This window comes from Numenius arquata, chromosome 1 (genome assembly GCF_964106895.1).
Source record: "Numenius arquata chromosome 1, bNumArq3.hap1.1, whole genome shotgun sequence".
NCBI classification, from domain to species: Eukaryota; Metazoa; Chordata; class Aves; order Charadriiformes; family Scolopacidae; genus Numenius; species Numenius arquata.
Genome location: NC_133576.1, coordinates 10,376,408 through 10,398,060, shown reverse-complemented (window position 1 = coordinate 10,398,060; position 21,653 = coordinate 10,376,408). Strand labels below are relative to the sequence as shown.

Below are 21,653 nucleotides of genomic sequence, written 5' to 3'. Positions count from 1 at the left end.
GGCAAGAAAAGACAAATCTGAGACTCCGTGGGTGGTCCACAGACCCCGGGCTTTCCCCCAGGGAGCCCCCACACCCCCCCCCGAGGTAGCCCCCTGTACTGACCAGAGAGGGTACGTACTTGTTGGGGAGGCGGGGGTGGAGGGGGCTCGCTGCTGCGGTTGGCCAGCCGGCTGAGGATGTTGCGCTCGGACATCTGGAGGCGTACGGCCACGGGTGGGATACGGGCAATGGTGGCAGGCAGACGAGTCACATCTGCCTTCATGTCACTCAAAAGCTCCTCCAGCTGCTTCAGAACTGGAAGAGAAAGGGACAGCTGTTCAGCGGAGAAGAGGGACAGGTTACAGGGAAGGGAAAAGAGCAGAGGTGGGGCAGCGATGCTGAACACCTATCCCCTCCCTTGTTTAACACCTTTGTGCAGCACAGCGTTGGCGGGCTTGTTCCCGGCCATCGACTCCTTGGATAGGTGCTGGTGGCTCTCGGCTAGGCATTCCACCTCTGCGAAACGCGTGTTCAGAGCCATAGATGGATGAGATGGGTCCTCTGACATGTTCAGATAGGCAGCTCGCCGCAACTGCTCCTCAATCACCAGCGCTTGCTCCAGGAGCTGCAAGGAGGAGCAGTAATGAGATGCAGCCTTTCAGCAGCTGCCTGAAGCACAGCCTGTTTGCACCCCCAGTCTCTCCTGATCCAGTTCTCCACTATCTCATGAGGTGAGGCTCTGCAGCTGAACCTCACCTTCACCAGCTTCTGTTTATATTGAGTAAAGCCTAAAGAGCCCAGAACAATTAAGGACTCCATTAAGCTAGGCCAGGTACACAAGAAAACCAGGCTACATCTAGTTTAATGGAAGACTACCATAAATCCTCTAGGATTCTCATTCCTCCTCAGGTTCTTTTTAAAGACCAAGTTGTTTGCTGTTTTATCCTTTCTTCATGAAGCAAAGGGGATGGAGCTTTCTCTTTGAACCCAGGTGAGAAGTATCCTCATGCTACTTACAGGAAGAGTCTAAGGAACCACTGAACATGTCAGGGACGTTCAGGGAAATCAGTCTGAATCATGTTAGTGCAGAACTGATCAGCCAGACTACAGTGAATTAATGTTTTGCCCCAAGACCGAGAACTACATGGCCTTTATTTGGGTTGGTCTTAAACCACTCCCAGACCTAAGCTATGGTCACTCCCAAATAGGTTGAGGCAGAGACTGAAGGCAAACCCTTTCTCCAGTCCATGCAGCGTTTCCAAGTTCTGCTTAGGCACATGGTGTGGGTTGCAGCACACCAAGCAGAAGCTGTGGTGGAAACATCCACTTGAACCTTAAGCCTCCTGTATACCGGTTGTTCGATAAACATTTGGAGAGGGAGCACTGAACCAAAGCTCCCCAGTACTATTTCTAGAGTAGAGAGATGCTATCATGGAGCTACTGCATGATCCTGAGAGATAGTTAATTCCCGCCCCCCACCAAATGAAAGGCACTGCAGAAGCCTTCACTTTCTTAGCAGAAACTCAGAACAGCAAGCTTTTGTCCTCAGAGGTCCAGCTGGCTGAAAGGCACTTATCACACTGAAGAGAAATCCTTACCTTAAATCTCCTTGCCAAGAACTTATTCTTTATTTCCAGGAAGTTACCCCTGTTCATCTCACCCTTGAAGGGTTCATTGAGGATGGCGTAACGTGGATCATTCTGAATATCCTGCCAACGGGCATAGCCATGGCTGAGATGGGATGAGCTCAGGCAAACAAAGGCAGCGAGAACAAGGGAATACACAGCTTAGGCAGATACTGTTCTCAAGAGGGGGTGGGGAAAGGGGGTGCAGAGAGGGGAGGAACCAAGGAAAAGGAATGAGAACTATGTCCTGCTAAGTCTTAACTATGCTGGCAGGAAACACCTCCTCCCACCATCACTTTCACTCTTGTGAAAGAAGATAAAGCACTCTCTCCCTTAGTGTACTCCAGACTGACCGAGGACGGTCACCTTCACTGTGACAGTTTATGCAGAAGGGAAGAGAACTGGTCCATCCAGGTAAGGATACTTGATAATCCCAGCAAGGAGCCAGTAGTCATGACGCCGATGCCAGATCTCATAGGTCTTCTTTGTGACAGTTGCAGCCCGCTCTTCATTCTGCCACAGGGAGTGTAGTTCTGGAAAGGCAAGAGACACCGGAACAGTTGAAAGTTATTTCACGAACGCAAGTAGGGGCAGGGGCATACAAACAAGTTCAAGCATATGAAGATTTCTCATACCTGTGAAGCCACCATCTGCTATGTTGAACATGAAGCGTTGCTTTACTGCCTTCTTGTGCCTTTCATCTACTGACTCTTTCAGCATCTCTCCGTTCTGCAGCATCACCACATCTCTCTTATCATCATCCTTTTTCTCATCTGAGCACACAGGAAATTAGAAAGAATACAGCAGACGCCACAGCAAGTTGGACCTACAAGGACTCCTTGCAGGAGAGGGGTTGAGAATGGAATGATTGTGACTCACCTTTCTCATCCAGAGTGATTATAGGAGGTTCAGGGGGATTCTCAACAGGAGCTCTGTCTTCCACTTTCTCCACATCAGCTGCAGGAGAGAATGAGAACATGTGATGTAGGGGAACGTGGCAAGTCCAAGGTTTTGTTCTTTAGCCTGTGAAACCTAATACTGTTCCCTATCTCCCTGTTTGAAGTCCTGGAATAGCCCCACTGATTGTCTATATTTATGACTGTTTCCTTAGGACAAAGTGCTGAAGCAAAGATGATGCAGCTTTAGGAAAATATTATTTGAAGGGGAGGGGGGTTTACTGCTGTTCAAGGTATTAGACAACCTCCCTAGAGATACCTTTGCTTTCTACTTCCATTGGCTCATCTGGTCTTTCCTTCACTTCTGGTTCCTCTACTTTTTTTTCATCTGCTTCTGTGGGGTTCACCGGGGATTTTGCTTCCTGTGGTGGTGTCTCCACAGGCTGGGCACACTGCTGAGGACAGAAAGCAATGAGAAGCAAGGTAAAGCAGTGCATGGAAAGTGAAGACAGGTCAGAAAGCAAAGACGCACAAAACTGTCAGGCCAATTCTGAAGACCTGAGAATTTTCTTTAAATACTGTTCCAAGAACTCACCTCTGTCTCAGCGGCTGAATGACACAGAAAATGGGGCAGAGGTAGAGACATTTGCAATTGCATGAGGCAAACAAGCAACTCACCTCCATAGGGACCTCTGTTTCAGTAGCAGAGGCACTGAGCTCCTTCTCTGGTTCAGATGACTCTCCTTGCTCCTTAGCACCAGCTCCTTCTTCTACTTTTACTCCTTCTTCTGTGTATTCCCCAACCCAGAGCCGGACAGCAGACAAAAGCAGAAAAGAAGGCATCAGTAAGGTCTTCCCCTCACTGTTACCAAACACACATCACCTTCACTCCCAGAGATTAGGCCCATCAAAATGGGACAAACATCACTCAAGATGAGCCCCCTTTTCCTGCCCACTACAAATGCCAGACTTTTCTTACTGATGTCAGCTCATCCAAGAAACACTAGTGTCCTCTCTTGCCTTTAAGGGCTTGCACATGTCTTTGGCAGCCCTCCTAACATGAGAGGCAAGTTGATCTGCGTCCACCCCCAGGCCCCACCACCACAGCTCCGGCGAGGGGAACAGCCAGATGAGGTCAGGACGCAGGACTGTACAAAAGAAGGGAGCTCTCACCAGGTGGAGGGACAGGGGCAGGCGTATTTGGCTGCGTATCCCCCGGTGTCGAGGGAGTTGGAGTTTTGGGAGAAGGTGAGCTTGGTTGTGAGAGTTTCTTGTTCTCCTCTATCTCTGCCAGTTCTGGCATACTCCAACGGCCATTCACATGCTCAAATTCCTGCACCTGCATGAGAGGGAGAGAAATACATATTATTGGAGGAGTCATACAACCTTGTCCTCAAACCAGAGAAGACAGATCACCTGGCACACAACAAAAATAGGTGTGAAAAGAGGGGTAAATCACTAGCTCAGGATCTCAGTGACTACAAGTTGTATGGAGAGCAAAGGCTACATTGCTCTGGTAGGCACCTACCTTTTTGCGTATCAGTGACATGACCCCAATGCGAGTAAGGACATGCTGTCGAGAAAGACCTTCCCGTGGGACTCCATCTGCAAAGGTCTCTGCACCATCAGCTCCAGGTTCGCATAAATGGCGCATGAACAGCGAGACATAGGCCCTGAAGCAGTTAAGAGTCAAGCAATTAGACTATAGACCAGGTTAGCTGAAGACATGCATTATCATACCCCTTCCAACACATAAGGGGAAAAAAAAAAATCACCCCAAGACTCCAAACCCACAGTAACACAAGTTCTGGGGTTCCAGGCTCCTTCAAGGGAGAATTAGTGCATACATAAAGGACACACAGGTGACTCAACAGTCTTGAGCCAGAAACAACCATAAGACCAAAAAGGACTTGGGGGGAGTATTCACTACTTACTTGCCTGGCCATGCTATTCCTCTAAAAGCCTTTGCTTTTGGCAACTGAGAAGTCAAGTTCAAAAAAGAGAACTAAGAAGAACCCCCTCCATCTCTCCCAGCTTATACTTCATTTCCCCCACAAAGAATCAACTAATACATTAAGGAAATGTAGTCTCTAAGGAAAGGCCAGAAAAGGCCTAACTCTCATTCTTCCCCAAAGGAAATAGATGTTGCCAGTCTTCCATCCCTGCCTAATGCAGACTCACTTGAACTCTTTCTCTGACTTGCCACGGAGGTCCCGAACAAGCCACTGAGTGGTGAAGGCATCCTGAGGTGGCATTCCATAGCGCATGATAGCATTGAGAAAGGCTTTCCGCTGGCGGGCATTGAAACCCAATACCTAAAATAGAGAAGACAGACAGATATGGCAAGAGCCATACAGAAACGGCTAGGATGCAAACACCTACCCCGTTACTACTTACCTCAATGTTCCCCCCCACACGGGCAAGCAAGGGAGGCAGAGGCTTATCCTTATCATTTCTCAGGCCTTTGCGGCTAGGCCGACGAGCTGCTGAAGAGAGAAATGCAGCTAAGGAGGAGAGACAACGCACAGCATATTGTTGCGTCAATATTTCCCTTGCAGAACAGCACCACAAAGCGTACAAATCACCCAGATCAAGTCCCAGCTATTGCAACACTCACAGAAAGTGACCCAGGAACTCTGGCTTCACCAGAACTTACCTTCAGACCTCTCATCAAAGTCCTCATCTCCTTCCTCAGAAGCAACTGAATAGTCTGACTGATTATCTGACTGGTCATCCTGCCAGTCTGAAAGAAAAACAGCACGTGAGCCTGAGACGCTACTCCGTTACTTCCCAGCAACACATACTTACACCCATTTCTCCCTCAGGTTCCTGTGGATTTGTACCTCTATCCTCCTGAGAGCCATCATTGTAGTTAACTTGCTTGCGAATACGTTTGCCCTTGCCCAGATTCCTGGCCAGATCCTCCTGCTGCTGCTCATAATGGTGACGCAGCAGTTTCTCCCAGTAATCGGGATCCACTGACTCTTCCTGCTTAATGATCTCACGTTCAACCTCCTCTTCCTCCTGCCACAGAGAGAGAGCAAATTTAGAGCCCTATGCTCCAAATCCCAACCTGTCTAAACAGATTATGCCTGCTTGCCCTTAAAAGAATCAGAGCTGAATTTAATTGGTCCTACACCATTCAGCAGAAGATACCAATTGACATCCAGCTCATACTCACCCCCATCTCCTCTTCGCGAACCACATACTGGGCCACCTTGAAGGAGCTGAGATACTCATTCATGCCCTGAAGTTCTGTATCTTCTGTTTCATCCTGGTTCCGATCCAACAGACGCTCAATTGCTTTGTCATCATAGTGGATGACACTGCTGTCCTCACCTTCTTTGTTATCCCCTGAGGGAAGAGCACAGGCACAGTTGCTGTGTGGATCGAAGGGGAATGCCACCCTAGACTTCCCTACAGAGCTATAATCAGCACTGTGCCTAAATCGCTCACTAATTAAGGAGCCAGACCTCCCCACCTCACCCAGTTCTACTCCCAGGCACTCACCCCCCTCAGTAGCCTCATCCTTGAAGAGCTCTTCAGTGCCAAATTTGAGAATGTCATCGAGTTCCTGTTTGGACATGGAGCCTGTCTTGGAGCCCAACCCTGGTCTCACTACCAGATGAGTTAGCATCATTTTCTTCTTGGCCACCTGAGTGATACGCTCCTCCACTGAGGCCCTTGTCACAAAGCGGTATATCATCACTTTCTTGTTCTGTCCAATTCTGTGTGCACGACTGAAGGCCTAGAAAAGAGATGTGCTCAGAACAGTCTAGAGCTACACAAGTAGTAGGCTGATACACCCCACCTACCTCCACAAGTTTCCCAGTTGCCTTCATGTTGGCTCTTAACATTAGTGAAGGCTGGGCCCCAGAAGAACCCTCCGCTATTTCATTTCCCATCTCTACCCATCCTCACTACTCTAATTTTACTTATTTCTAGAGGTGAAGTCACACATTCCTTCACTCCTCCTGATCATTTCATTTCCCCTCTTCCTCAGGATTACTCCATAGTGAGAGGTCTCATTCAGACTCACCTGGATATCATTGTGGGGGTTCCAGTCTGAATCATAGATAATCACAGTATCTGCTGTGGCCAAGTTAATACCAAGACCCCCAGCTCGAGTTGAAAGCAGAAAGCAGAACTGCTGAGCACCAGGAGCTTAGATAAAAGGAGAGAACAAAAGTAATCAAGGGAGAGTTCATTACTCAAACAAGAACTTGCATCTGACTTGCATCACCTGATGGGGAATCACTACTAAGTTAAGATTCCAGGAGAGCCATGGAAGACTTGGGCCACAACAATCCCATGTTGACCACTAAGCACATACAAGTCAACAGTTTTCATTTTGCAAAGGAAGTAGGAGACTCCATACCATTGAAGCGGTCAATAGCCTCCTGACGCATGTTCCCTGTGATTCCTCCATCAATCCGCTCATATTTGTACCCTTCATGTTCCAAAAAGTCTTCTAGTAGGTCCAACATTTTAGTCATCTGCACATCAGAAAACCACCACCACAAAAGAGTGAGGGACAAGGGGATACCAGATCAACAGGCTCTTTTCTCAAGAAAAGGATTCCCAGCCTTAAGGTTTTTCCCCATATACCTGAGAGAATATGAGCACCCTGTGACCTCCTTCCTTAAGGTTCTTTAACATCTTTTGGAGCAGCAACAGCTTTCCAGAGGCTCGAATAAGAGCACTACCATCATACATGCCATTTGGCATTTTTGGAGCTTCCTGAGAAGAAAAATAGAAAAGAAAGGGAGTAAGCAGTGAGGTGGAGGAAGAAAACAGCTTGAAGGAATGTAGCTTAGTCTTTAGTCCCTAGCTGTCTTCATCAGATGCTGACTCGCATCTGATCATTTAGCTTGGCACAACCACAACGTGTAGCACTACTTACACAAAACATCAGTGCTACCCCATGCCTGTTCTCTTGCAATTTGACTCCTAGATGCCCTCCTATTACTGAATTAGCCCCTAATTCTTACTGTCTTCACCATCTTGTGTGAGTAACAAGATAGCTCCCTACTGGTCATACAAATGTACTGGAAAAGGAAAGGCCTTCCAGCATACCTTCCAGCATATTGGGTCTACATAAGGACAGGATGAAAAAAAAAAAAACAAACAGACGCAGAAAGAGTAAGGGGAACCCCTCCATGCTTTGCTAGAGAGCTAACTAGCTCCTGATAACAGCCAGCAGGGAATTTGCTGACACAGAATAAGTGACTGGACATACCATAGCAGCCACAGGAAAGAGGTAGGGGTGGTTACAGCACTTCTTCAGATCCATAACAACATTGAGCAAGGAGACTTGGTTACCACCACCCCGTGCATTCAGCGCCTCAAAGTTTCTTGTCAAAATGTATTTATAATATTTCCTGAAAAGAAAAAAAAAAAACCCCAACTCAGACACCCCTCAGGAGAATGATTAATATATTCTCTTGCTAAACTCTGCAGAGCTCCTGGCATTACCTGCCAGCTACCTAGGCTCTGCCAGTCGTATTCACTATCTCTTTATCCCTTACATCAGGGCACAGGACTAGTCCTCCCTTTGCTAAAGTGGCAGCAGTAAGTCTTCCTCCCACCCACTGTGTGGAAAGCCCTATAGTGAGGATGAGGCTGTTTCAGCATCCTCTTTGAAAGAGCAGAACAGAGCAACAGTAGTTCAACAGCAGGTGCTCCCTTGATCCTCACACTCACTTCTGCATGGGGCTCAACTCCACTCTGACAATGAGTTCAGTCTTAGATGGCATGTTCTTGAAAACATCAGCTTTGAGACGCCTCAGCATGTGTGGGCCCAGCATGTCATGCAGCTTCTTGATCTGGTCTTCCTTGGCAATATCTGCAAACTCTTCTAGGAAGCCCTCCAAGTTACTGCAGAAAAACAGACACTCAGCAAAAGCCACAAAGAGAAAAAAGAAACAAGGAAGGGGATATGAGTGACAACGCAGGCAGGCTGACTTGCACTGCAAGACATACTGGAATCTTTCTGGTGTCAGGAAGTTCAGCAGGTGGAACAGTTCTTCCAGGTTGTTCTGCAGAGGAGTTCCTGTAAGCAGCAGCTTGTGCTGGAGGGAGTAACCGTTCAGCACACGGAAGAACTGGAAAGTAGAGAGCATGGAAGAAATGGTGAGAAAAAAAAAATCCCAACAAACAAAACCAAAACACACAAACATATCAAAGGCTTATTAAGTCACAGGCCTACAAAAATAGTTTCTCCTAGAAAAAAGCTGACACCACACTAGGGTGAAATTTAGATCACATCAGCTGTTTGGACAAGAGGTCCAAGCAGTTCACATTCCAGTCAGGGTCACTAGACTGATCTCACTGGATCATTGTTCTGCACAGCTAAAACCGGACTGCAGCAAATCCTACAAGCCATCAGGAGTTGGTAGGTCTCCTTTGCTCTTTTAAAGTTACAAGCTCTTTGAGATCACCAGTCATTTCTAGACTGCCATAGTATGTAGTTTTTCTTGCTAAATTAGCATTCCACACTCTTACAACTACTCTGCCCTGAGAATTCTAGAAATAGCTAAGTCACTCTTCCTATTCATATCAATCCTGGCAATGTTCCAGATCTCTGAACAAGCAGAGGAGAAAAAGAGCTAAGGGTTTGCCAATGTGTCTTTAAGGTAATTTGTGCTGGTTTTCACAACAATGGAGTAATTCCAGACAGAGGTAGTGAGCAGTTAAAGTACTGAACTGAAAAGCACAAGCGTACCATGTTCACCAGAACAAATTGACAATAAAGCAGTAATTTATTTATGAGCTTGGCCATTTCTTCACTTATTTTACACTTCACATGATACAAGGTCAAACTTAATAGCTTGTACTAGATGGCAAACAAAAGAAAAAGATAAACCCACTACCACTTACGCTTTGGTCATCATACCAGAAGGATCCTTCTAGTGGCCTCCATGGGGTTTTATCTTTTTACATAGTTATAGTCAAAAAACACCCACATTTGATTTCAAAATGAGAAAGTTACTGATTATATCTGCAAAACTTTGGTAGATAACTAATCTGTCAAGAAGCATCTGACTTGTCTTGCAGCCAAACACCTGAAGCTGTCCTTACAGGCCAGAAAGCTGCTCTAGAAAAAGGTAGATCTCATGGTCTTGCTGGATAGCCGATTTTAACTATTGGTCATACTGTGACCTTGAGCCTTTACATCCTCTTTCAATTAATGAATATTAATAGCAAGCATCCATTACTCCTTCCAATAATTTCAATGCTAAGCATAGAATGGCATCCAGTCTTAATGCCTACAATAAAAAAAGATCTGGAAACAATTGCAAGCACAGCTGTGATGCCTCGGAAAGATGCCTCATGCCAGGATCCGAAAAGCTAAAGCCATTTAAACAAAAAAAAGAAAGACAAATCAAGAGGCAATTTTGTCTTACACAGTCTCTAAGAACCTATAAAACCAGATTTCCAATAACAATCATTTTTAGCATACTGAGGACTAGAACCCAGCTGAAGACAGACAAATCAATACCAGAATTAAGGCACAAGAGTTTAGAGAGGAGCTGGATTAAAGAAAGTATAGTCAAGTCTACTGAATTCAAACAAGCTTAGTTAAGATGTGGCCTCATATAAAAGTAACTATATGGCTTTCAGCATCTATCCAGGCACTTTTGAGCACCTCTGCCCACCTCTCCCATTTCCATAACATCGAATTAGTTCTGCTACAAAGCTAGATGAATGCAGAGAGCAAGCCTACTCTAGAAGCAGGGTAATTGTGCTCACACAGCTTGTTTTATGCTCAGTATGACAAACCTTTCCAGAATTGAAGTGGTGCAGATATATGATCTGCTTTCAGAAAGGCCAGTTTGCTTTTAAGAGCAACAATGACATCCAGGTTTTTCTGTTTTCCAGTGTACACCAGTTGCCTATTCACCCATACAGAAAGCTGTTTTAACCAGCAATATGTATAAAAGCGAAGCTGTTGCCAGTGATATTTGATCTCCAAATGAAAACTGTTGCTTTTCTTTTTTAAATAATGCATCAAATTTACTATTGAACAAATGACTAGGAGTTGGCAGACAAACTTAACGTTCTTAGGAGCAGCTATCTAACCTTCTGAACACTCTCTGCCCATATTCCCCTGCAACATATGCCAAGCCCATAAACCATCTATGCTTCTCTGTACCTTAGACTGATTGTTCTTCAGTCTGTGAGCTTCATCCACAATGAGACAGGCCCAGTCAATAGAGCCTAGTATGGCCATATCAATTGTGATCAGTTCATAGGAGGTGAGAAGCACATGGAACTTCACAGCAGCCTCCTTCTGCAAAGGAAAAGGATGAACATGGTAATGTGATAGGGGAATGCCCCAGGACAAAGTAGATGCAGTGTATCTCCACCAAGTTACTCTGATGAGCCCTGGTCAAACAGCACATCAAAAGCTTTTCACACCCACACTTTCCTGTCACAAGATTCAAAATGCTACCCAAACCATTCTAGCCTTTTAATCCCCCATTACTCTCTTAACACATGTGTGTACCGCCTCAGTACCTGCTGCTTCTGGACAGTTGCCAAATATTGTAACAGAGAAGTTTAACAAATGAGCATCAAGAAGAGGCATGTTAGGGCAATGAGATTTCAAGAGGAGTGGCTCTTCAGAAAGCTAAGACTTAAAAAGATAAGTAGTTCATTGTGGAACTTTAAATTACTGTTAGTACTTAATGCAGTTCAATTGCAAGTGAAGCAAAGGAGTCATATCTATGTCTGCCACTGGAAAAGCTTTATCTCCCATGTTGCCTTTACTAGGAAGACTGAAGTTCTACAAATGCTAGTCACCTAGACCAGGCTCTTACTTCCTGTCTGGGCACAGAATGAAATTTCTCAGATGTCTAGGCACGGCCTCACTGTCAGCCAGTTCCTCAGAGAGATTAAGAAGTTCATACTTTTTTTAATATGTTTATCTTTTTCGTACAATGGCAATTCTGACATTGACTTAGATCTGTGGAAATGATGCACAACTTCACAGATTAAGAAGAGACAGAGGGACTTGCCTACGGTCAGTATCACCTTAGTGAACTCTTTTTCCAGTACCGAATTAGTTCAGACTAGTAGGAGTACTTAAGCAGTCTAGAGCAGGAGTCTCAACGCCCACTAGTCATCAATTTGCAGTTATTTCCCCTTGGAAACTACAAGTATAATCAGTTCCCAGGGACATCAGAATATCTGAATCTCAGCTGCTGAAAGCCAGTGTAGTGCATCTCTTCTTTCAGTTCAGGCTTGTGTTACAGCAGAGTTCTGTACCTTCATTCTGGACGCTTTTTTGCCTCCACGTATGGCATTATCCTCAAAAGTGAACTCATTCTCACGGATGATGGCCCGGCTGTCTTTGTCCCCGACGTAGGTCACTACATACATATCTGGGGCCCACATCTCAAATTCTCGTTCCCAGTTGATGATTGTGGACAGTGGGGCACTCACCAAGAAGGGACCCTTTGAGTGGCCCTATGAGCAGAGTCAGTAAGAGCATTAGATGAATGCAACCACTAACACAGGCAGAATCTTCCTGGGCAGTGATCTCCCAGCTCTCACCTCTTTGTATAAGGAGTATAGGAACACAGCTGTCTGCACAGTCTTTCCCAGACCCATTTCATCAGCCAAGATGGTATCTGTGCCCTGGGCCCAAGAGAATCGCAGCCAGTTCAGTCCTTCCAGTTGGTAGGGATGCAAAGTGCCCCCTGTTACATCAAGGTACTCTGGTTGCCGGTCATATTTCACTGTTGGCTACAGTGGAAAGAAGGAAGAGTTGAGATCCTTTACCTTAGCTAGACACTTCACAAGAATTCTTTCACAGTTACCAGTACATTCCTTAGTGCGGATGAGACTTCACAGATCACAACTAGGCTAGCAGCAGACAAGATTCCCACCTTGCCAGAGGTATCAACCAAAATGCTGCTTTTATTTTTTTTTTTTTGGTAAAGCCCTTTCACCAAGAGCCAGCCAGTCTCTCACCCAATGGAACAGGTAGGCCTCTCTCTGAAGGCTCTATAACCCATTCATTCTCTGGGCCAGGAAGGAGCTCTAAACCACACGCTCTTCACCCTTCAGTTTCCTATTTACCTGCCTCCCCCAAATAAGCAGCTACCTCAGATGACCCCTAAGCAATAAACAGTAACTTACATCTACTGTGGGAGTCTCAGGGGGCCTTTCCAGTTTCCGCATCTTCACTTTCTTTAACTTCTTACCAGGCCTGCCCTCTTCACCTCTCATCAGCTCCCTGTGCAGAGACAATCCCGAAAACATGCAAGTTTAATGGCTTTTGTAACAGATCAAGGGAAAACTATCGCAAAGAACAGGAGGGCCATCACCCAACTCTAATATGCTCAAGAGAACAGAGTTAGAACCTCCACGAAGTGGTGGAGAGGCACAAGGTCCCGGCCCAAAGGAAAAGGAGTCAGCAACAAGAAGATGCTCCTTGGCTATCTCCATATATTAGTCCAGCCAGTGCTAGGGGCTGACAAACTCTGGTATTTTCTCAAGGGAAAGGAGAAAGAATACAACCTCTAGATACTTCTCTTACCTGTGATTCCAGTAGGCTTGCTTGTAGAGGTCATAATCTTGGATATCCACATCTTCGCTTTCCCAGGATGCCTGGTCATAGGGTAGGTCTCTCCATTTAATCAAATAGTGGACATTGCCCTTCTTATCCACACTGTGGAAGAAACCAGTAAGTCTTAAGTGCAACGAAATGACATCATTCACCCAGTTGACTCAAATGGGAGAGAAGGAAAGGATCCCTTAAGAAAAAGGTTTGACAAACCAACAAAAGAACTCACACTGTTTCCCCAGCCACACTGCAGTTCAGTTCATCCACTCTCCCTTAGCCCTGCTTAAGGTCTTTAAGGTTGAAAATCCTCTTTGCTACCTCCCCTACCTATGATTAAGGATCCTGTGGATCATCATCCACTCAGGCTTGATCCCGTATCGATAGAAGCGCTCCTCCATCTCAGCATATTTGGGGTCCTTATTTTTTCTCTTTCGGCTTTTCTCCTCTTCTCCTCCAAAGTCCCCTGAGGGTGGCTCATCCATATCATTTTTGCGTTGGTAGTTACGAAACATGACCTGGCAGTGCAGCTCCAGCTGGAGTCAGGACAGAGCAGTTAGTAGGCGTTTTCCCCCCAGCTATTCAAAATCTCTCCCACTAAGTTATCCACCCTATGACATGGTTAGAATCCTCCACTCACCTGCAACTCTGACACCCAAGAGCAGTGCCAGTAGGACATGCCCTGCCATTTGACAAAGAACTGCCTTTCAGGCCGACCCTCCAGAGGCTTAGGGGGAGGAGCATTAGGGTCTGCATCAGGTGGACGTGGTGGTGGGGGGCCAACTGGGGGCTGACCCCATTTCCAGATCAAGATCTTCTGCACCTTTCCTTTCAAAGCTGGGCACTGAAAAGTTAAATAGAGCTTGTTACATCATAGGGTACATACTCTAACACACAAGCGCCGAGGAGTATAAATATACAGAGTCACAGTTCTCTTTTTTAGTTATAGCTTTACTACAGAGATAGAATTTGCTTTTTGGACTTGGAAACTTTCATCCTCATATTTCCAGCATTTCTTTGAGCTTTCTGCAGTTTGTCTTTTTGTCTAGGCCTGACAAACCACGAACTGAATTCAGTATCTCAATTTAGCTGTCTCCCAAGGGCCAAACCAATTCCGAAGTTCTACATCAAATAGAGGAATTGCTAGGCTTGACAAGCCCAGTAGTCTATCCAACCACAACTCCAATGAAACTTTGTAGAGGATATATTTTGCTGTACAACTATCGGCCCAGCATAGGGATATGTCCTGAAGCAGCTTTTTTGTTCATCATTTTAGAAGTCCTTACTACCTAACGAAAGCACCTAATACCATTTATAATGCCTAGGAAGTTGTTGAAACGAAGTAAGTGTGACATTTCTCCCAACCATCTACTAAGAAAGGGCTTGGCATTACAGAGCTTGCAGCGCAAAAAATATGGCTCAGCACCAGTTTGAAAGACTTTTTTAAGCACCGAGTTCGCTTGCACTCATTCTCCTGCTTCTACTCACATACAGGATGCCAGAAAATTGAGCCTTGGCATCCCGGGTGCAAAACTGACCAACTACTCTGCACATGGGCAAACCTCACAAGCCCCAGTGGCTGTAACCCTGTCCTTCCTGCTGTCTGGAGCAAGCAGCCATTCCACAAGGCACAATCCAGCCACAGAAAGCCAGGCCTTCATGTTTTATGACAAAAGTGTGAGAGAACATAAGAGTCTTTGGCAGACTAAGCATTTCCAGGAAAATATGATTGTCCGAATGGATTAGATTGATCATCTCTTGTAGCAAGGAGAGCAAGGAGAATGGTACTAGTGGAAACTCACAGTGCAGCGAGGACACAGCCACTCTCCGTTGGGAATCTCTGGCAATGGGGGATTCAGACAGTGGATGTGATAGGATGAAGGACAGGCATCACAGCACAGCAGCTCTCCCCCGTCCTTGCAGACTCTACAGAACTCCATGTGGTGGTCATCCTCTTCCTCAGCATCCCCCACAACATCCTCCAGGATTTCTTCACCTTCAGAGTTATCCTCCTTTGCTTCCCACTGAATGCCCTCTTTTTCCTATAGGAGAGAGAAATCAGAAAACGAAAGTCACACATTTGTGATTATTTTATTACCACAGAAGAGAAACCCCAAGTCACTTGACGTCCCTCCTCCATGACCTCTTGCAGTTTGGGGGAATCCAGTACTCACACAGTGTGGGCAGCTCCATTTGCCCTCCGGGGCTTTCTCCATGTCTGGGTCCAGGCAAACCATGTGGTAGGCACGAGGGCAGGTATCACATAGTATAATTTCTCCTCCCTGCTGGCACACCTCACAGTAGTCCTGGTGATCAGTCTCATAGCCATCCACAGCCACCGTGGAGTCCTCCTCACCTGCAGAGGGTGGTGAGGAGTTACAGCAGTAGAAGCCACAGGTACAGGCTTCCTACAGCAAGGGAGGGTACTCTCCCAACAGCCTGTTTAGTAATATAGAGATCCAGGATCCAATTGCTTTATCTTACTCCATGTGAGTAAAAATGGCAGGGAGCAAGAGCTGAAAGAGGGGCAAAACAAGTCCCTTTGTGTCTCTTTCTACCCCCTGAAATTAAAGGTGTAGTTGAGGGCAGGAAAACTCAATTATTCCCTTACCAAGGTGAGAAAGAACTCCTGAAAACCTTTTCCTTACTAAAAATAATAACAGGTTCTTCCTTCACAAACAATTATCCTCCCTCAAGTATGCTGTTCAACATCCAAATTCTGCACAGATTTTCCTCTTATCTTTCTACACACTTAGTTGTACTTCTGTCTCCAACTGACAGCAAGCATCAATACCTTTCTTTTTCTTTTTTCCAGCTTTGAGTTTTTTGCGACTGCGGCTACTACGGCTTGTAGATCCATCTGAAACAGAGTAGCTGTTGATGCTGGCATCATCGAAGTCTGACTCCACATCCAGATCATCATCTTCACTCTGAGGTAAGCAAGAACAAAAAAAAGCTATGGTAGTCAAGCACGCATGCTGGGGGCAGCAATCAGACACGCATCCCAGCATTTCTAGAACATCACCTCCTCCTCAGAAGGTCAAGGAATGCATGTCACTTACTGATGATCTTTTACGCTTGGAACCAAATCCTCCCAGTTTGATTTTCAAAGGTGCCACCTTCTTTGTTTTAGGTTTCTTGATATCAGGAATACGAGGACTGGCCTTTGGCTTCCGCCGGGCATTGGGTCCTGGGAACAGAGGAGACAAGTCAGAAGGACTACTGCCTTGACACCACTAACCCTCTATCATCTTGCCAGATTCTTCATCTCACCTTTGCCCTCCTTTGTCTTGGCTTTCCTGAGTGGCACATCTACAGGGGGCTGTGGCAGGACAGCATCCACATTTGTCACCATACTCTCCACTACTGCAACAGCTGCAGCTGCTGCAGCTGCTACAGATGCACCTGAACTTCCCTTGAAGGGGTTGTTCGTGCTAAACTCCCTCCATTTGGCTCCCAGCACCATCATCATCTTCGACACTGCTATTTTAGGATTCTTGGCTGCAATAAGTGGCCTGCGTACAGTTAAGGAAGGAAGAGTTACTGAGCCACCCTGAAATCCAGATCATTATTCCTCCCCACCTGCCACCCCCATCAGCACCTCTATCTCAAGCTACGTTCCTTTCTAATCTTTGATCTCAACAGCCAATGAAACTTTCCACTCCCATCCTTCACTCTGAGTGGAGGATGCAAACGCTCATGGGCTTGGAAAGTGAAATGGAATTTAGCATACTAGGAAAGAAAGGGGACAAAACCAGACATGAATCAATTATTTTACTGTTGCTTCAGTTTTTGTTCTAGGTAGAATGCTAGTGTCTCTAACATGCCTTGAGGTTCCAAAAACAAGGAACCTAGTCCTTGTTCCATCTCTTTTTTTGTTTTTTTTTTTTTTTTTTTTTTGGCTCTAGAGTCCTTTCAAGTGCAGGCTTGCAGTTCACCTGACAAACTGGCTGAAAGCTTTGTAGTTGGTGAGAGTGCGGTAATCCTCCTCTGTGAAGATATGATCAATATCCTCCATGCCCCAATCTTCCAGGAGCTGAGCAGATGACTTTGGCTCCTGTGCAAAGAAAATTGAAGCAACTCTGAGAAAAAGCTCTAGTTCTTCTCTAGGAAAAAGTATAATTTCCACACATCTATAGATGACCCAATGGGTCAGGACTGGGAGATTTCCCCTTATCCACTTATCACTGCTATAGGACACATCCTCAATAGAACATCAGTGGAGGTGGAAAAAAAGTCTTTGGATTCAATATAAATCTTAGGTGTGTTTAAGGCAGAAGAGGGGAAGGAGTGCAAGGTGGGAAAGTGGTCAAGTCAAGCAGGTCTAGTGAAGGAAGAGGAAACTGAACAGCCCCAAGACCATGTACCATCACAAATGGAGAGCACAATGATCCCCAAAATCAGATACATGGGAATGAGGAGCAAGCAGTCAGTCAGTAGAGCAGCTTCTCACCTTTGAGTCATCATCTTCTTCCTCTTCTTCCTCTTCCTCCTTGCGCTTGGTTTTGTTTTTCTTTTCCTTCTTGGGCCCTAATTTCTTCTTTTTCTTCTTCCCAGGAGTGTAGTCACTGCCTTCGCTGTCAGAGCGCAGAACCTCCTCTTCCTCCTCCACAAACTCATTCCCCTCACCAGAGCTGTCCCCCAGCTGGGGAGGGAGGGAGAGAGAAGATCAGGCAGCTGTGAGAAAATACCCTGGGATAAGCACTAAACACCACACTCTCCCCAAGCTCTAGAGGGTTCATACAAAGGACCACTTACAACAACAGTAAGCGCCCTCACCCCATATGTCCATATTCTAGGGCGTGACCTTAGGCACCCTTTTCCTTACCTCCTTCTTCTGACGCTTGCTGAGCTTGGGCACTTTGGGTTCCTTTAGTTTCTTGGGCTTCTTCTTCTTCTTGATTTTGGGTGTCTCAGCCTCTGACAAAAGCTCTTCTTCTGGCTCTTCCTCAGGCTCTGGAGGAGAAGAGTTGACATGTCTCATTCAAACCCCACCCATGCACTAAAACATAGCCCACTTCTCACAGAAATCACTCAACTGGTGGACTTCTTGCTACATACTTACAAACACAGAAGTGTTTACAACTGCTTACTCTGTTACCATGCAGAACAGATACTAGGTAATCATATCATAAGTTACCACTGCACATGGTTTTCGCCCTCCCCCCAACACCACCTATTTACATAGTACTGCTTCTCCAAGCAGAGTTGCATTCAGATCTCAGGGACCAGAAGTTTGCCATAACCCAACAAGAAGCAGAAAGAGCACAGAGTAGACGGCCACATCTAAAGGAGACAAAACGGTGAGCACATTTGAGAACCTGACTAAGATACTGTTTCAGTCCATGGGTCTCCAGAACAGAAACTCACTGCTATCTAGCCTCTTCAGCTGAACAGAGCATCTACAACCACATACAGAATACAGTCCAGTAAGCCACTACTTGTCCGCCTCCATAGGAAAGTTGGTACTCAGCAACTCTATTCCGATCTGGATTTGACACAATCTTCCCCCAAACCCTTCCCTCTGCGCCAACAGCTAGCAAGCTCACTGCCCAGCCAGAGGAAAGCATGCCAGCTCCCCACCATCACAGGCTCCCATATGTGCACCCCCCTTCCCTGCCTGCCTCCCCCCTCCGCCCCCCCCCGAGGGGCAGGGGCAGCCAGGCAGCCCTTCCCTTTGTGGCAAGCTGCGGGAGCAGCCTGGCCACCCGCCCTCCCCCGCTGCCCCGCCCACCGCACACAGCCAGAGTCACTCCTTCTCCCTCCAAGGGAAAATGGCCTCCTGACCACAGGAGCTGGGCAGGATGGAGGAAGCCACAGGTCAGAAGAGCTACAGCAGCCAGGGGTGAAATGGCACAGGCCAAGCTCTCAGAACCTGGGGTCCCGCACTTGACCCCTGCCATATTCCCCAACCGATAGATGTATCTTTGCTCCCATGGTCCTGCAACACCAGGTCTTTCAGGGAACCCACCTCTTCTTCTCCCCCAAGTTCTGATTTACAGCCTCTAGCACCCCATCCTTTCTAATGTATTACCCAAATCCCTCAGTTTGCAGGGATTTTAACAGTTGTTCTTCACCAAGATTTTCCTTATGAGGCTTACTGACAGTCCCCTTCTGACTAAGATTTCAGAGGTGCCACAAAACCCCAGAGTCAAAGATTAAGAAAAAAAATCACCAAACAAAAAACAACCAAAAAGCCCACAGGACCATTTTCCCTTACCAGCTACGACATTTCTCATATGACAGTACAAGACTACAGCATGAGTTAGTAGGAAAACTCAAATTTGTCTTACAATCCAGCACATCAGGATATACGATATTCCTTTCCCCAAGGAAGCAGAGAATCCAGATGTAGGTCCACAGAGCAAGTCACCAACAGCAGCAGCAGCAGCAACAACAACAAAAAACCCAAAACAGAAGCACACCCAGGGCTCTAACTCAAGTCTCATACTGATGATGAGGATGCAAACATGAGGGAAAAGGTAAGGTACAGACTACAAGAAAAGCAAAGGTGAGCAAGCAGCATGGAATAAGAACCACAAGAAACCTCAGTAATTGGGTGTGGTGATGAAGGAAAGTGGGTCACGCAACAGCCCAGGGCAGTTTGCTGTGGACGTCAACCGGTCTGAGTTCCCAGATGAAAGACAGCCAGGTAACCTTGCCCTTTCACATACTACCCCCCCCTTCCTCCTCCCCATTCACAAAATATGAAACTCACAGGCATTTTGGTACCCTGTCAGAATTGGATACTCCGCCTCCACCCTGTATACCTCCCCAAAGCACGGGCCCCAACAACCTCCAACAGCTTGGAACAAAGTCAGCTCCACCTGACACAAAGCCACAAGCCTTGCACTTTGAAGTAACCCTAGGACTCAGATACCAAAATCAAAAACATATGCATGACTCGTAGTAAAAAAAAAAAAAGTCATTCCCCAGCACATCATGGATTTCACATATTCAGCTTGAGACGAGCATTATGCCCATTTCACACGCATGCCCTGCAGGCTCTCCGTACCTGGATGCTGGGGGATAGCGTTGTTCAACAGGATCTCCATCTCGTCATCATCACTGCCCCCTGAGCACGGTGACGGAGATCCAATGCCCGATGCCATGTCCTCCGAATGGGGGGAGGCCTGGGCTTATACAGGGTGTCGTCTTCTTGCCAGCCAAGCCGGTACTTACTTCATTGAAAAGAAAAAGAGAAAGTTATAGCAGACCTGAACTCCGTCTTCCCAAGCAATAGTGCTACCAAGAGGATCTATGAGAAAGCTTAGACAGCAACTTTACTGGATTTGGAGCCTACGGATAATAGAAACACTGGCAGCAAGTATCAGCTTAGAGTTGTGATGAAGCAGGCTTTGAAGACACCAGATATTAAACTGAGTCAGCAACTCATCCCTGGCAAGGAAGCCAAAACAGCTGTCCTACAGGAAAATTCTCCCGTCCTCTGCAGCCAGGTGCCCTCGGCTATTTCTACCTTGGGCTGGGAGAAGGCAGCGAGGCAACAGGGCTTCCAAAGGAGATCATGGGGCCAGCCGGGACGCTGTCAGCGAGCCGGCGGTCCGCGCAGGGTCCGGTACGGCGGACAGCGGCGGCACCGACGGTCCCCAACTCGCCGGGCCAAACTTGGCGGGCCGGCCCCGGGCTGACACCGCCGCGGCCGCAGAGGCAGGCCAGCGTCGCCCTCCCTCCTCCGCCGCCGGCCCCACACAAAAGACAGGGCAGGCTCGGCGGCGCCGGCAGCCCCGCTCCGCTGCCCGCCGCACCCGCGCCCCCGCCCGGAGCGGGGCTGCGCGGCGAAGGGCGGGGGCGGCGGGAGGGGGGCGGGGGGTGTGAGGAGGGAGGTGGTGGGGGGGGGGGGGGCAGCGTCTCGGCGGGGCACGGTCTCCCGGGCGGGGGCGCGGGGCGGGGCTGGGGAAGTCCGGCTCGCATGCGGCGAGGGGCCGCTTCTCCCCAGGGACGGCCGCTGGGGCGGGGGCCGGGCGGCAAGCGTCGGCCGGAGCTGCAGAGACCGGCGAGGCGGCCGTTCTCCAGGTGGGGGAAGGCGGAGGAAACGTCCTGCGGCCGCCGGGGCAGGGGGACGGCGCGGCCCCGGAGAGAGGGGAGCTGCTGCCGGGAGCCGATGGGGCACCCGGCGGAGAGGAGCGCCCGCCGGTAGGGACGTCCCAAGAGACGACGGAATACCCTGCCCGCCCTCGTCCCCTCCCGCTCCTCACCCGGCTCCAGACCCCGGCTCCTCTCTCACCGCCGACCGCTGCTGCTGCTGCTGAAGGGAAAATGGCTCCGACCCCGGCACCGCCTCTTAAAGGGGAAAAAACCCGGCCAGGCCCCGCCCCGCTCCCGCCTCCATCCCATAATATGCCCCGGACCCAGGCAACAGGCCCCGCCTCCGTATCCCCGGCAACCACCCCCCCACCCCGAGACATCCCATAATACTCACCCTCCCCTCAGAACTTCCCACTCACTGCCCGGCCCGGCATCCCATAATAATAACCCCTCCCGCCGGGAACATCCCATAATACGTCCCCCCCTCCTCCGAGAAACATCCCATAATACTCCCCAGGCTCGCACCCCTTCGCTCC

The 21,653-nt window shown here is 47.8% G+C and overlaps 1 protein-coding gene and 1 non-coding gene across 2 annotated transcripts in view; both read right to left on the bottom strand.

Moving 5' to 3' along the window:
- CHD4 (chromodomain helicase DNA binding protein 4) overlaps positions 1 to 21,653 on the bottom strand; it is a 22,401-nt gene extending 748 nt beyond the window's left edge. Inside the window, exons 1-39 of the mRNA XM_074157320.1 lie at positions 21,288 to 21,653; positions 20,087 to 20,252; positions 17,900 to 18,027; positions 17,525 to 17,716; positions 17,010 to 17,128; positions 16,345 to 16,586; positions 16,134 to 16,261; positions 15,866 to 16,001; positions 15,246 to 15,427; positions 14,874 to 15,113; positions 13,712 to 13,915; positions 13,402 to 13,607; positions 13,048 to 13,179; positions 12,648 to 12,744; positions 12,060 to 12,251; positions 11,772 to 11,972; positions 10,657 to 10,794; positions 8,484 to 8,605; positions 8,205 to 8,378; positions 7,741 to 7,882; positions 7,110 to 7,241; positions 6,880 to 6,997; positions 6,541 to 6,665; positions 6,012 to 6,249; positions 5,683 to 5,855; positions 5,345 to 5,525; positions 5,158 to 5,244; positions 4,899 to 5,005; positions 4,683 to 4,816; positions 4,030 to 4,174; positions 3,675 to 3,840; positions 3,180 to 3,289; positions 2,821 to 2,956; positions 2,485 to 2,562; positions 2,241 to 2,378; positions 2,030 to 2,138; positions 1,579 to 1,711; positions 410 to 605; positions 120 to 295 (exon numbers count right to left, since the gene is read on the bottom strand). Coding sequence (XP_074013421.1) covers positions 120 to 295; positions 410 to 605; positions 1,579 to 1,711; positions 2,030 to 2,138; positions 2,241 to 2,378; positions 2,485 to 2,562; positions 2,821 to 2,956; positions 3,180 to 3,289; positions 3,675 to 3,840; positions 4,030 to 4,174; positions 4,683 to 4,816; positions 4,899 to 5,005; positions 5,158 to 5,244; positions 5,345 to 5,525; positions 5,683 to 5,855; positions 6,012 to 6,249; positions 6,541 to 6,665; positions 6,880 to 6,997; positions 7,110 to 7,241; positions 7,741 to 7,882; positions 8,205 to 8,378; positions 8,484 to 8,605; positions 10,657 to 10,794; positions 11,772 to 11,972; positions 12,060 to 12,251; positions 12,648 to 12,744; positions 13,048 to 13,179; positions 13,402 to 13,607; positions 13,712 to 13,915; positions 14,874 to 15,113; positions 15,246 to 15,427; positions 15,866 to 16,001; positions 16,134 to 16,261; positions 16,345 to 16,586; positions 17,010 to 17,128; positions 17,525 to 17,716; positions 17,900 to 18,027; positions 20,087 to 20,183 — 5,754 coding nt within the window. The 5' untranslated portion in view covers positions 20,184 to 20,252; positions 21,288 to 21,653. The remainder of the gene's footprint in view (positions 1 to 119; positions 296 to 409; positions 606 to 1,578; positions 1,712 to 2,029; positions 2,139 to 2,240; positions 2,379 to 2,484; positions 2,563 to 2,820; positions 2,957 to 3,179; positions 3,290 to 3,674; positions 3,841 to 4,029; positions 4,175 to 4,682; positions 4,817 to 4,898; positions 5,006 to 5,157; positions 5,245 to 5,344; positions 5,526 to 5,682; positions 5,856 to 6,011; positions 6,250 to 6,540; positions 6,666 to 6,879; positions 6,998 to 7,109; positions 7,242 to 7,740; positions 7,883 to 8,204; positions 8,379 to 8,483; positions 8,606 to 10,656; positions 10,795 to 11,771; positions 11,973 to 12,059; positions 12,252 to 12,647; positions 12,745 to 13,047; positions 13,180 to 13,401; positions 13,608 to 13,711; positions 13,916 to 14,873; positions 15,114 to 15,245; positions 15,428 to 15,865; positions 16,002 to 16,133; positions 16,262 to 16,344; positions 16,587 to 17,009; positions 17,129 to 17,524; positions 17,717 to 17,899; positions 18,028 to 20,086; positions 20,253 to 21,287) is intronic.
- On the bottom strand, positions 3,507 to 3,645 carry LOC141473658 (small Cajal body-specific RNA 11). The gene has a single exon (XR_012463593.1).